The sequence below is a fragment of the Neophocaena asiaeorientalis genome, unplaced genomic scaffold, assembly GCF_003031525.2.
Source record: "Neophocaena asiaeorientalis asiaeorientalis breed wild unplaced genomic scaffold, Neophocaena_asiaeorientalis_V1.1 scaffold683, whole genome shotgun sequence".
Classification (NCBI taxonomy): domain Eukaryota; kingdom Metazoa; phylum Chordata; class Mammalia; order Artiodactyla; family Phocoenidae; genus Neophocaena; species Neophocaena asiaeorientalis.
In genome coordinates this window covers 347,096-359,557 of record NW_020173497.1, presented here as the reverse complement: position 1 = coordinate 359,557, position 12,462 = coordinate 347,096, and the positions used below count along the sequence as shown (strand labels likewise).

At 43.9% G+C, this 12,462-nt stretch overlaps 1 protein-coding gene across 3 annotated transcripts in view; it reads left to right on the top strand.

The window, feature by feature from the left end:
• Positions 1–12,066: 12,066 nt before the first annotated feature.
• Positions 12,067–12,462, top strand: part of LOC112401352 (deoxycytidylate deaminase) — a 27,683-nt gene continuing 27,287 nt past the window's right edge. For 2 of the 3 annotated variants that reach the window (XM_024747549.1, XM_024747548.1), the window contains exon 1: positions 12,067–12,251. In XM_024747549.1, the coding sequence (XP_024603317.1) occupies positions 12,079–12,251 (173 nt within the window). In that variant the 5' untranslated portion in view covers positions 12,067–12,078. Of the gene's footprint in view, positions 12,252–12,292; positions 12,408–12,462 lie in introns of those variants that run through there. The other variant, XM_024747551.1, reaches the window with a different exon arrangement.

The following is a 12,462-nucleotide window of genomic DNA, read 5'->3' as shown; positions in this document are numbered from 1 at the left end:
GAGTCTCCACAGCCAGAGGTCCTTAATCGAGAACCCATGGATCCCTGTGAGATTTATGGATGGGTGACTGAGAACTTCCAAAACTGTGTTCAAACTATGTTTTTGCACCTTTCCAGAGATGCTTCAAGGCTACCAGAAGATTCTCAAAGTGTCCATCACTTGGGTCAATCTTACACCTAAATCTCTTAAGGATTTCCAAACCGCTAGTCTTTTCTTCAGTAGGAGATACAGATTATTAGTCACATTTCAACTTCATGAGAGGCTTCTTTACACCAGAGCCTTATTAAAATAAATACAGAAGAAATTCCTAGTCAACGGGAATTTGGAGATAAAGCCAATGCTTGGTTTCATAGAAGTACAGTGGGAGGATAATGAATCAGAGCTACCTGGGACAGACTCAGGTCAGTCAATATCAGTGATTCCAAACTTTGGCTTGTGTAAGATACTCCTTGAGAGCCCATAATGCTTCAGGTCCTGACCCACTGACTTAGCACCTCTGAGGGAGGCATCCTGTCATTTGCATTTTAAATGATGACTTCGGGTAATCCCGATGCTGGCCAGTAGTCTACACTAGGAGAAAAAGTGCCTTTTCCATTTCCGGCATCTCTTTTCTTATGCATAAAAGAGTTTCATTTTTAAAAAATGTTATTGAAGTAAAAACTGCATACAGAAAAGCACACGGCGTAAATGAACAGCTCAGTGAATTCTCTCATGGGAACACACTTGTGTGATCACCTTCCAGGTTAGCAGACAGAATGTTTTCAGCTTCCCAGGAGCCTCAGTCCCCACCCTCCCCCCATCCTCCCAATGATTCCTCTCCCTTCTCTCTAAAGGTGCCAATATTTCACCTGTTTCTGGACTTTATACAAATGCAATCATACAGTATTATTTTGTGTTTGGTAGCATCAGGTTACAGAAGCCACACCAGTCCCTTTAACAGAGACAATTGAATTGAATAGAATGAATTACTAACTGTGTATTGGAGAACCGAGAAGGCAAAAAGAGACACTAGAGTCGAATCAGGAAGTAGCAACGTCAGGATGCAAAAGGGGAGACGCTGGAATTATTAAAATTGAGGAGACCAACTTTGGGGGGTTCTGTGGAGCTGAAGCTCAGACCTCTGAGGGGATGTAACGATGTTTTTTCTGTGAAGAAGGAAAAACCGAAAATAAAAAATAATTGATGCTACAGGAAGGAGCAGGTCCATTTTCCTCTCCCAGCCTTGCAGTCCCTAGTGCCCCCTATTGGCAGAACCTCTCAGGGAGGCAGCTAACAAAGCAGGAATGTGCTTCACAGAGTCCCAGCCTCAGCGCTGCAAAGCGCAGACTGGAAGGCTGGGCTTGCAGGCGGAAGACAGCAGCTAAATAACTCGCAGAGTTTCTTTAGCTCAATACGTTTGCGAGATTCATCCATGTTAGGTGTGGCAGTAGTTCAGTTTTTTTATTGCGGCATAATATCCGGTTGTATGAATATACTGCAGTTTACCATTTTACTGTTGACGGGCGTTTGGGATGTTTCCTTTTTTTACTATTATGAATCATAATGAAAATAAATATTCTTAGATATGTTTCTTGGTGCACATGTGTATATTTTCTACAGTATATGCCTAGAAATGTAATTGCTGGGCCATAGGGTTGCATATATTCAGTTGTAGATAAGGCCAAACAGTTGTCCAAAGTGGTTCTACCAATGGACACTCCCACCGGCCAGTGTATGAGAGCTGCCAGTTCCTACGCATTCCAGTCAACTCTTGATGTTGTCAAACTTTTAAGTTTTAGCCAATCTGGCACGAGGATGATGGCATGTCATTATAGTTTTAATTTTCATTTCCCTGAAGACCAATGGCATTGAGCTCGTCTTACGTATATCTATCAGCTATTTCTATATTCTCTTCTGTGAAATGTCTGTTCAAAAAGTCCCTTGTACATTTTTCTATTGGACTATCTTTTTCTTATCGATCTGTAGGAATTCTTTTTTTTGTTTGTCTGTTTGTTTGTTTGTTTTTTGCGGTACGCGGGCCTCTCACTGTTGTGGCCTCTCCCGTTGCGGAGCACAGGCTCCGGACGCACAGGCTCAGCGGCCATGGCTCACGGGCCCAGCCGCTCTGCGGCATGTGGGATCTTCCCGGACCGGGGCACGAACCCGTGTCCCCTGCATCGGCAGGCGGACTCTCAACCACTGCGCCACCAGGGAAGCCCTGTAGGAATTCTTTGTATATACCAAATGTAAATCTTCTATCAGTTATATAATGTGCTTTTTTCTTAGCTGTAACTTACCTTTTCCACTCTTTTAATGAAGAACAGAAGTTACCAATTTTTTAATTATAGTAAAAAACACATAACATAAGATTTACTATCTTAACTATTTTAAGTGTGCGGTACAGTTGTAATCTGTTGTGCCACAGATTTCTAGAATCTTTTCATGCTGTAAAACTGAAACTCTGTACCCATTAAACAATAATTTCCCCTGCCCTATGTCCCCAGCCTTTGGCAACCACGTGTCTACTGTCTGTTTTTATGGTTTTGACCACTTTAGATACTTCATATGAGTGGAATTGTAAAGTATTTGTCCTTTTGGGACTGTGACTTATTTCACTTAGGAATGTCCCAGAAGTTCTGAATTTTCATTAAGTACTCTTCGACATCTGATTTAAGAAATTTTTTCCTACCACGTGGCCATGAAAGTATTATCTTGAATTATCTTCTAGATCTGTGCCAATACAATAGTAGCCACTGGCCATATATGACTATTTAAGTTTAAATTAACTAAAATTAAATTTAATTTAAGATACAGTTTTTCAGTTGCAGTAGCCACATTTCAAGTGCTCAATAACCACATGAAACTAGTGGCTAATGTATTGGACCGTGCAGAATTATAGAACATTCTACCATCATAGAGATTTCTATTGGACAGCACTGATCTACAGGGTTTATTGTTTACTTCTCACAATTGGATCAGCAGTCCACCTGGAATTAACTTCCATGTACATGTTTGGTAGTGGTCAAGTTTAATTTTGTCCATACAGACCTTCAACTAATCCAGCACTATTTATTTTTTTCCCCACTGCTCTGCAGTTGCTAACTTGGTAATTTATAAAGTTTCCATTCACAAGTAAGCTTGTTTGTAGATTCTCTTTCTGTTCCATTAATCCGTTTCTCTACCTTTGTACTCACACGTATGACTGGCTTTTACTTAGTTATTTTCAGTATGATTTTAAACCTGAAAAGACCAAGTCTACATTTCTTTTGCTAGACAGCATTAGAGCACAAAGTAAAAGTTAATCTAAATTCTAGAAAGGTAAGAAAATTTACTTTTTTCTTTTTCGTACCTGGGTTTTGTTGCTTGAAATTGTTCAGACTACTTAATGCCTGACACTTTTGGAAGCAGGAAACTTGGGCTCCCTGGAGGTCTGTCTCCTAGAAGCACCTATTGTTATGTGTATTTCCCTCCCACTAAAGGTGATTGGATAGACACACGCAAGTTTTAAAATGTGTGTTGCCATGATTTTCTAATGTGTTCCTTTTATGATACCAAGTGTTTTGAATTCAGGAACTGTGCCTTCCATCTGATTTGGAAACTTCCAAATAACGTCTTATATGGTGGTCTTCCAGGAAGGGCACTGTGCATATTTCTTTTTTTTTTTTAATTTATTTACTTAATTTATTTATTATTTTGGCTGTGTTGGGTCTTTGTTGCTGCACGCCAACTTTCTCTAGTTGCGGCGAGCGGGGGCTACTCTTCGTTGTGGTGTACAGGCTTCTCATTGTGTTGGCTTCTCTTGTTGTGGAGCATGGGCTCTAGGCATGCGACTTCAGTAGTTGTGGCTTGCTGGCTCAGTAGTTGTGGCTCACGGACTCTAGAGCGCAGGCTCAGTAGTTGAGGTGCACAGGCTTAATTGCTCTGTGGCATGTGGGATCTTCCCGGACCAGGAATCAAACCTGTGCCCCTGAATTGGCAGGTGGATCCTTAACCACTGCCACCAAGGAAGTCCCTGTGCATATTTCTTAATGCTTAAGTGGCTGCCTTCAATGCTTTTTTTCTTCTTTTCTCTGTCTTTGTCTTGGCTCTTCCTGGAGAAGTTCTCTTTTGAATTTTCTCTTTCTTAAGAAGCAAACACCAAATTTACTCTGGTGCTGATGGCAGGAGGGTGAGGAGGACTGATGTTCTAGAAATGGAGGCGTGACCCACGACACCTAACTCAGCCTGGACCACAGTCAGGCTGGCTTGACTGCTGATGCCACCGCTCTCAGACCTGTGGACTGAGAGTCAGTTTTCTTATCACAGGACTCAGCAAACCCTGGCTGGTGGCCAGTACAGCCACTGCTTCTGTGCGGCTTGGTTACCTATTTTTGTATGGCCCGTAAGATAAGAATGATTTTTACATTTTGAAATGGCTGAAACAAAACCAAAAGAAAAATATCTTGAGACATGTGAAAATTACATGAATTCCACTTTTCAGTGTCTGTAAGTAAAGTTTTATTGGGATACAGCCACTCCCATTTGTTTACCTATTGTCCTTGACTACGTTCACAGTGTAACCGCAGAGTTGAGTGAATACAGAGATGTGACAGAGGCTGGATGGCCCACAAAGCCTAAAATATTTACTCTCTGGCCTTTATGGGAAAAGTTTGCCAACCTCTGCCTTATTTGGAAAAAAAAATCCAGATAATGATTCCTCCATCAGAGGCTTTTTCGTGAGGATTAAATGAATACTTGAGATAAAATATGGGGCTGTGCTTGGAATACACAGGTAGTTGAGGAATGATTCCCCTCAGCCAAGCCTAACCCTAACCTTATCACATTCCCTAAACAGTGACTTACGCTTACGCTGCTTTGAAGCACAGTACAGAGCATTCGCCCGGACAGATAGACGGTAAAGCTAAAGGTACTCTGTATTCTATTTAGATATAACTTTCACTAATGAACCTCCTACAGATGCACAAGGATTCATTTAAACCTGAACGCTTTCATTGGCAAAGGCAAATTTGCTCATAAAACATTCCCACGGATCCAGGAGATGCCAATTGCGCTAGACAGCATCTCTACCTTGCCTTTCCGAGACACCTAGTTTTGAATCATCCCCGACGTCCTTCCAAGCATCAGATAATTTTATGTTCCTCTGGCCGCTAGAGAGCACTTTGAGACTAGCAAACGTGGGTCTGGGCACCCAGGCCTCCGTTTGAACCCTGCTCTCCCCAGGATCATGGGACTGTGCAGTTAGTCACTGCGCCATCTAGCTACCAGCGGCGGCTTGCAAATGGCTAGCAAGGCTGATGGATGCATTTTGTGAAGCTTAGTGACCTGTGGTAGTGATAATGAAGTATTCTGAAGCCCAGATCACATTTTATTCCGTCACTCTGGTTTGCTGCCTGTGGTGACATCACCTCATTTGGACTGCTTTACAGCGTATTTCTAAGGCAAGCATTTTAGCCAGGGTCTGTTTCCTTATGGCTCCTTCTCTTTTCTGTCAGATTGAATTCCTCTCAAACAGAAAATATCGCTTGATATTGATTCCAGTGCACGAGATAATTCCAGCTTCTCACTCTGCAGTTCAGCCAAAGCCCTGTTTAAAATCTTGAAGAGGTTTTCCGAGGCTAAGAGGCACAGTTCAAAAGAACAGTTCTTAAGTGTGTTTAAAAGACCCTTGGCTACATTTTCTGATGTTTCATCAGCAGTTTGCACTGATACACTTTCCATTGTTATTACAACTGAACCACATCATAGGGAGTTGTACCAGCAAGACCATCAAGTTTTCTAAAAAGCTATAAAGCTTTGATGTTTTCTGGCCTATTTCTTACTGTGCTCTTAAAAATGTTTAGCTTCTGCTGAGCCAAATGTGTACCTCTAAAGGAATATGCAGTGAAAAACTCTTCAAGCATCTCAGTTACCGCTGCAATCTCTGTATATACAGCGGGAGGATGCGATTCTCTTTGGATGAAGCAAGGGGGGGAGTTCTTTGTGGTATGCACTGTAAATGAATAATACCCACCATCAGCTGGGCTTCAGCCCATCGGCACTGGGGTCTGGCTGTGAGTATAGAAGAATCCACTTTCCCAACCACTGCTTACGAGCATTTCCCAAAGCTATTCCATTCTGTATTATTGTTTGCATCAAAGAGAAATCAAAGGCATCAGTTCTGGCCCTGATTTCTGAACGGATTGAGGCATTTATGAGGATGGTTTGCAGGGGATTTCTTTGATGTTTTCAGAAATCCTAAATAATTTCTCCCTCTTTTGAATGACACTTGACTTTCAAGTAAAGAGTGTGCCTGCATGTGAAATGTCAGTTCTGTCTAATAATAACCGGCTTAATGTGCCACTAAAATCACTAACAGAATCTGCCACCATTTTTAGAAAATGAAGTTCGTTCCTCTGTCCCAGAGCCTGGCGTACAGAATCTGGCTGGAACAAGGGCAGAGGCCGTTACAAACAAACGGATTGCTCCATAAGGAAATTACACTCTAAAATGTAAACTTGCTATCTCACCTCCTGCCAACACGTAGCATTTGCGATATGTGACACGAGTACAGAGAGGGAGTGAATAGGCTATTAACAAAGACTTTCAAGAAAGGGAGTCCTCTGGGTTTCACAGGGAGCCATGAATACGAAAACATAAAGGAATGGAAGGCAAAGACAAGGAGTTTACATGGGGGTCTATGCATTACTGTGGAGATATTATCGGTTCCCAGCAGCCAGACTTAGTTTTTAGCTATCGGTCTCTAAGCCAGATCCAGGCATCTTCTCCAGTCCGAGAGGGTGGACTCCCTGCACACTCTTGATTGATTGATTGATTTCATGTGATGCTTTTTGTGTGAGTGCAAAGATAGTAGATCTCTATCTGAAAGGTAATGTTATCCCTGGGATTTCAACACGCATTGAGTTAAAAGTACAAAGCAGAAAGACCCCATATGTGTGCGTTATATATTTATTTGCCCGAAACTCCATGGTTCTCAGGGGGCTCCGATTATGTCAAGGACATAGTAACATTTAATATTCAGCGAATACAAAAAGAGGGCACGCACTCCTCCTCGTGTGAGCTTAAGCACAGCTCTAGAGACACAATCCGATTTCTTCAGATGGGATCTTTTCCCCAGGTTATGAAGGGCTACGGTTAGAGCAGCTTCTACTGCTCAAGGTTGAAATGCGTATGATCCTGTATGTCTGTGCAGGCTTTTGTTCTTTGCATCTTGTATATCTTGCACTTCTTCCAAAACAGAAACTGGGTTACAAACAGAATATTGCACTTAATGGCAGCAGTGACAAAGGGAGCAGGGGACCCCTGTGTCTGTAAGCTACCTCCTGGGTGGGCAGAAAGGACTAGTTGCCGGTAGAGGACACACACAACAAATCATGTTCTACGTTGGACACACTCTAAGTTGATTGTTTTTTTTGTTTTTTTGTTTTTTGGGTTTTTTTTGGCCACGCCGTGTGGCATGCAGGATCCTAGTTTCCCTGACCAGGGATCGAAGCCATGCCCCCCTGCATTGGGAGCGCAGAGTCTTAACCACTGGAGCACCAGGGAATTCCCCTGGACAGCTCTTTTATTGTCATCTTACACCGCGACTTAACTCTTGAGTCAAACTCTTAGGTAGTTTTCTCTCTGGCACAGAACTGGAGGAAGCTGATTCAGCTTTCTTTACGCTCCTGGAAGGCTCCGCAAAGTGCCTTCCATAGAGGCTCCGAATAAACAGTTGTGATTGACTCTAAGACTCGGGATGGGCAGTGTGGTGCCTGGAGGAGATCTCACCAGATCAGCTGTGTGAATGGGAGCAAAGCCAACTCATCTTTCTGGGCCTCTATTTCCTCATCTGTAAAAAGAAGGGGCTGGACTCAGTGATTGCTAAGGTCACTTCCAGCTTTGTAAATTCTGTGCTTTTAAAATATACTTGGATCCTGAAAGAAGAGCATCTTCTTGGGTTTCGGACAAAAGAGCCCAGGTTGTATTTGTGCTTCACCTGCCACTACATCCTGACTTGCTGCTCTAATGAATCCGAGTTTGTTCTTCAGTGACATGGCTCAGCTCCAGGACCCCTTGGTGTGATTCTAACACTGTAGAGATACTGATTTTTCTTGCAGGATAGTGGCTACGGGAACCACCAAACTACTAAATCTCTCCCGTTCTCATAAGGATGCTTTCACAGGTATCCTTCCACTCCTTTTCGTTGATATTTAACTCAATCCAGGGCTAATTCGAAGACAGCATTACTAGCTCTGCGGTTGACACCTGGCACCATCTCCGGGTTGTCAGTCAAACACTGCAGCAGACAGAGGTTGGTCCAAAAGGGGCCTTTTGAAGACTTTGACCTTGTCACTGCCATGTTGTTCTCCATCACCTCCTGCATCAAAGCTTAGAATTCCTTACTGTGAACAGTGACAGTAGTTACTCAAATAGGATAGGCTTCCTTCCGTATTTGGTTCGTTTGTGCCTGTAGAAGCTGACTTTTCACCTCACGGCATTGACTGTTGTTGTCATAGCGAGACCACAGATGTTACCCTCAATACACACATGCGTAGTGAGCAGCCGTACTAAAATATTCATTTGATTCTTGCTTTCTCATTTTAGACGTTTCCCCGCAGTGAGCGCTCCAGTGAGCTGACGGAAGGTACAACATGTTAAGCAGATTATGATAGCCGTTAACTTCCCGGTACAGCTTACACAGGGGCTTTCATTTACAGTGGTTCTGGGGCGCTCACCTTGTCACATCAGTGAAAATACACACTACAAAACGAGTGGGGACTTTGATGTCAATAAAGAATTCTCCATCCAGAACCGTAATACCTTGTTCATTACCTTTCCATGGTGACCCCAGAGTAGAGGGGGTAACTTAATGAGATCGTTAATATTTCTATAAAACCAGCAATCTGCTAAATTCTCTTTTGGTAGGCACGTTTGCAGAACTAACGTAAGTGACTGTTCCGCACTGAAGCATTATCTTTTCTTGTACAACACTGAAGCCTACGTGCTGCTTGACAAATCTGAATTTTAAAAAGTAAGAATGATTGGCGCGCGGTAACTTACACAGAAATATAAAGTGGTACAAGAAAATTGCCCGTTTCTTTTAGATTTACATTTTATAATTTTTTTTTCTTTTAAGAAGTGATAAGACATGTAATTTCCATCAGCTTCAACCAGTTATGTATGAAAGAGGCTGCGAGTTCAGCCCTGTAGCGGAAAAGCAAACCATGCGGAGAACTGACATACCGCAGACGCCTCCCAGCTGCCTTCCGTTCCGGTCCTGGAGACGGTCGGTTACTTTAGGCCAAGACTCAAATCCAAGGACTGAGATACCGCATGTCTTGAAAACGGCTTAGCTCACCCTCAGCTCCCGACCCAACCAGCTCCAGTGTCTTACTCAAATGTCTTTCCAGGTCCATCAAGTGCAAGGAGAAAAAGGAAGCAGATAGAGAGGTATGATAGAGTTTACACGTGGGATGCTCCAAAAAATTGGGCGTAAAGCAATTATTGCCTATTAATTCTTTTATTTAGTCAGCAACATTTATTGATATACCACTGCAAAGCAGCCAGCTCTGTGCACACGCCGAGTTAACACTTCCTCACTGATCTTCGTTATCATTTTGAAGCTGTGTCACAATAAAGATAATTGGGGGCCTCAACTCATAACCAAAATCCTGTTTAGGAATCCTGACGTTTCCGGGATAGGAATGTTCTGTCAGTCCGCAGTCTGTCTGACTTTCATTAAACATGAATAACTGACTCCTTGCTCTAATACACGTATAAAAATGTATCTATTGACAAGACCATCTTTTTTTTTTTCTAGAATTTACATTGACTTCTTTTCTGGTCCACTCATCCCCTTACTTAAGGTTTAAACAGTCTAGTTGGGACTGCTGCATGGAAACATAAACAAAGATTTCTTTTTAAAAAAGTGAAAGTGAAAAAAAAATAAAATAAAATAAAAATAAAAAAGTGAAAGCGGTCCTTTGCCTCTAAGGGCAGCTGTTGAGCTATGGAAAGAAGGTTTTGGTCTTGACAATCACGGGATTAAGAACAAAGATATTCCAACAGGCGAGTTATCTTATGACAGCATTTATTGCGTCAACTAAGCCAGCAATGAGGCTCTTTGATTCAGCATTTATTTGGGGCGGGGCAGCGGTGGTGCTAAGCTCTAGGAGGGCAAGAACACGGGTTTATCTTGTTCGTCGCTGGGATTCACAGCACGTAGCGCATAGAGAATTGATAAAAAACGATCGAATGCGTGAATGTTGTTGATTTTACAAATGAGGAAACAAAAGACTCTGAAGGTCATTTGGGTAGTAAGAAGTGGACCTGGAGATCAAGATCTGATTAGACCCCGAGGCCTGTGCCCTTTTTCACATGACAAATTAGATACCCACAGATTGGTGACTTTCCAGACTTCCCGCCTCTGTTTCTGGGTTGCAAATCACATCCTTTCCTGGGTAACAGAGGTGATGGGAGAGGTGGTGAGTGGTATCTTGATAGAGCAGACATCTATGAATACCATCAAAGCCCCATGTGAGGTCACCCTAGAAGACTCTTACTTTGACTTCTGTCTTTTTAACCTGGATCTGCCACCTTCAAGGCACTGAATATATTCCAGGTTGTGCTACAGACCAGACGCAGATAACCTGCGGGCTGGTAAGTAGAGGAGCCGAGCCCAAGCCTGTGGCGTAAATCCTTCACACAGCTGATCGTCTTCACCCCCTGTGAAGTCCCCTCTGCTCACAACTGATGTGGCTGAAAACATAGCAAGCTTCTGTATCTGTGGTGGGTGGAGAAAGATCTTTCATTATAAACCAGAATACGAGGTGTTAACAGGAGGGCTTTAACACCCACAGTTACACTTGGAGTTCCGAGGAAGGCGTTTTTTCCCCTCCTGGGCTGCCTGGGTTCGCTGTGGGTGTAGAACAATTGAAACCTCAAGTTGTGAGACCATGAATCGGGGGGGTTCCTGTATTATGAATGATGTCATCTAATAAGATGAGAGACTTTCAGTGAAACGCAGGAACATTCAGGGTAATGTGTTTGCAGCAAGCAGGACCCTGACTTTATGGCAGACGGGAGTGTATGAGTTGACCAAAGTGGAGAATGATGAGAAGTAACTAAATTATGTATGGCAGTCTTTACAGAGCAGAGGAAGGAAGAAAGCTTAACGATGTTGTGCTTGAAGCACCAGCAGCAACTGGTAACGTATAGGTTGGAGGCTGGTAAGAAGAGAAACGGATCTATGAAGGCTCAGAGACCATACATGAGTGTGACCCGGACCAAGCAGTGGATTTGGGAGGGGGAGAGGAACCAGGGGCTCAGCATATAATAAACTTTAGTGGCAACGAGACAGCCAAGTTAACTTGACATTAAAAATCACCATCTTAATCTATGTAGCTCTTTCCAGCCTGAGTCTTATCAAGGCAAAAAAAAGAAAAGAAAAGAAAAGAAAAAATCTATAGTTAATGATGAAGAATTTTTCCGCTTTGCTTTCCCGGCATCCACTGAAGGCAGTGCATAATTTAATGATTGAATCTACAGTATGGACCATGGAGATGAAGAATGATGTACGTGCTGTAGTGAGAAATTAGATAGAACCAACTGTTGATCCTGATCATTCTTCCTCTGTTAGGCTAAAGGAATACAGTTAACAAGCTTTTGTTTGGATTCGAGGCTCAGATCTGGGATGTGCTGATCGGAACTCAGGATTGCTACAGTAGCTATTATTTATGGAGTCCTGACAGTATCCTCAAGCCCCACGTGTGAAACAGAAAGGGGTCCATTCCTCATTCTCTGCCGTGTAACCAATGTCCCAGCGACTGCGGGGCTAGACGTCTGAAGAGAATAAGAAAGTTCAAGAAAATCAGATTTCGTTCCTCGGAGCAGCTGCCTTCAGAAATGTCACCCCAGGTCTTCCCTATTGGCCTGCACCCAGTTTCTCGGATCTTTCTAACAATCGTTAACAATTGTATAGCCGGGAAGCGTTACGGGGAGCACCAGGAAGGCGTGTGCAGTGGTGGGGCTGGGAAGGGGGAGCAGGCTTCCGTTCAGCACGCGTCTCAGGCTCTTCCCCACGCCTGGCGTAGGAAACGCAGCCGGCCAAGCCCAGCGCTTATGCAAATGCAGCTTCGAGGCATTTGTGCCTCGAGGGCAGCGCCTCCCCGCCCGACCCAGTTCGCTGCCTGCCAACAATCCCCTCCCGCGAGGAACAGTGAAGCTGCTCCGGCGACGTCGCAGGCCCGCTCCAGGGGCCCAAGCCGCTTCCCCTTAGTCCTGCCCCGAAAAAAGTGAGAAGGAAAAACCCCAAACCCTCGCCAGCAACCGCTGAAACGACCCTCAGATCCCGAGATCTGAAACTGCAGCGGTTTCGAAGAAGTCGGAGGCCTGGGCGCGGCCACGAGCCGTGCCGTCCGAGGACCCGGGGCGGCGGGGCGACCGTGCAGGTGCCCAGCGGCCTCGGCGCGCGTTCGCGGGCGCCAAATGGAAGCCAAGGGCGAA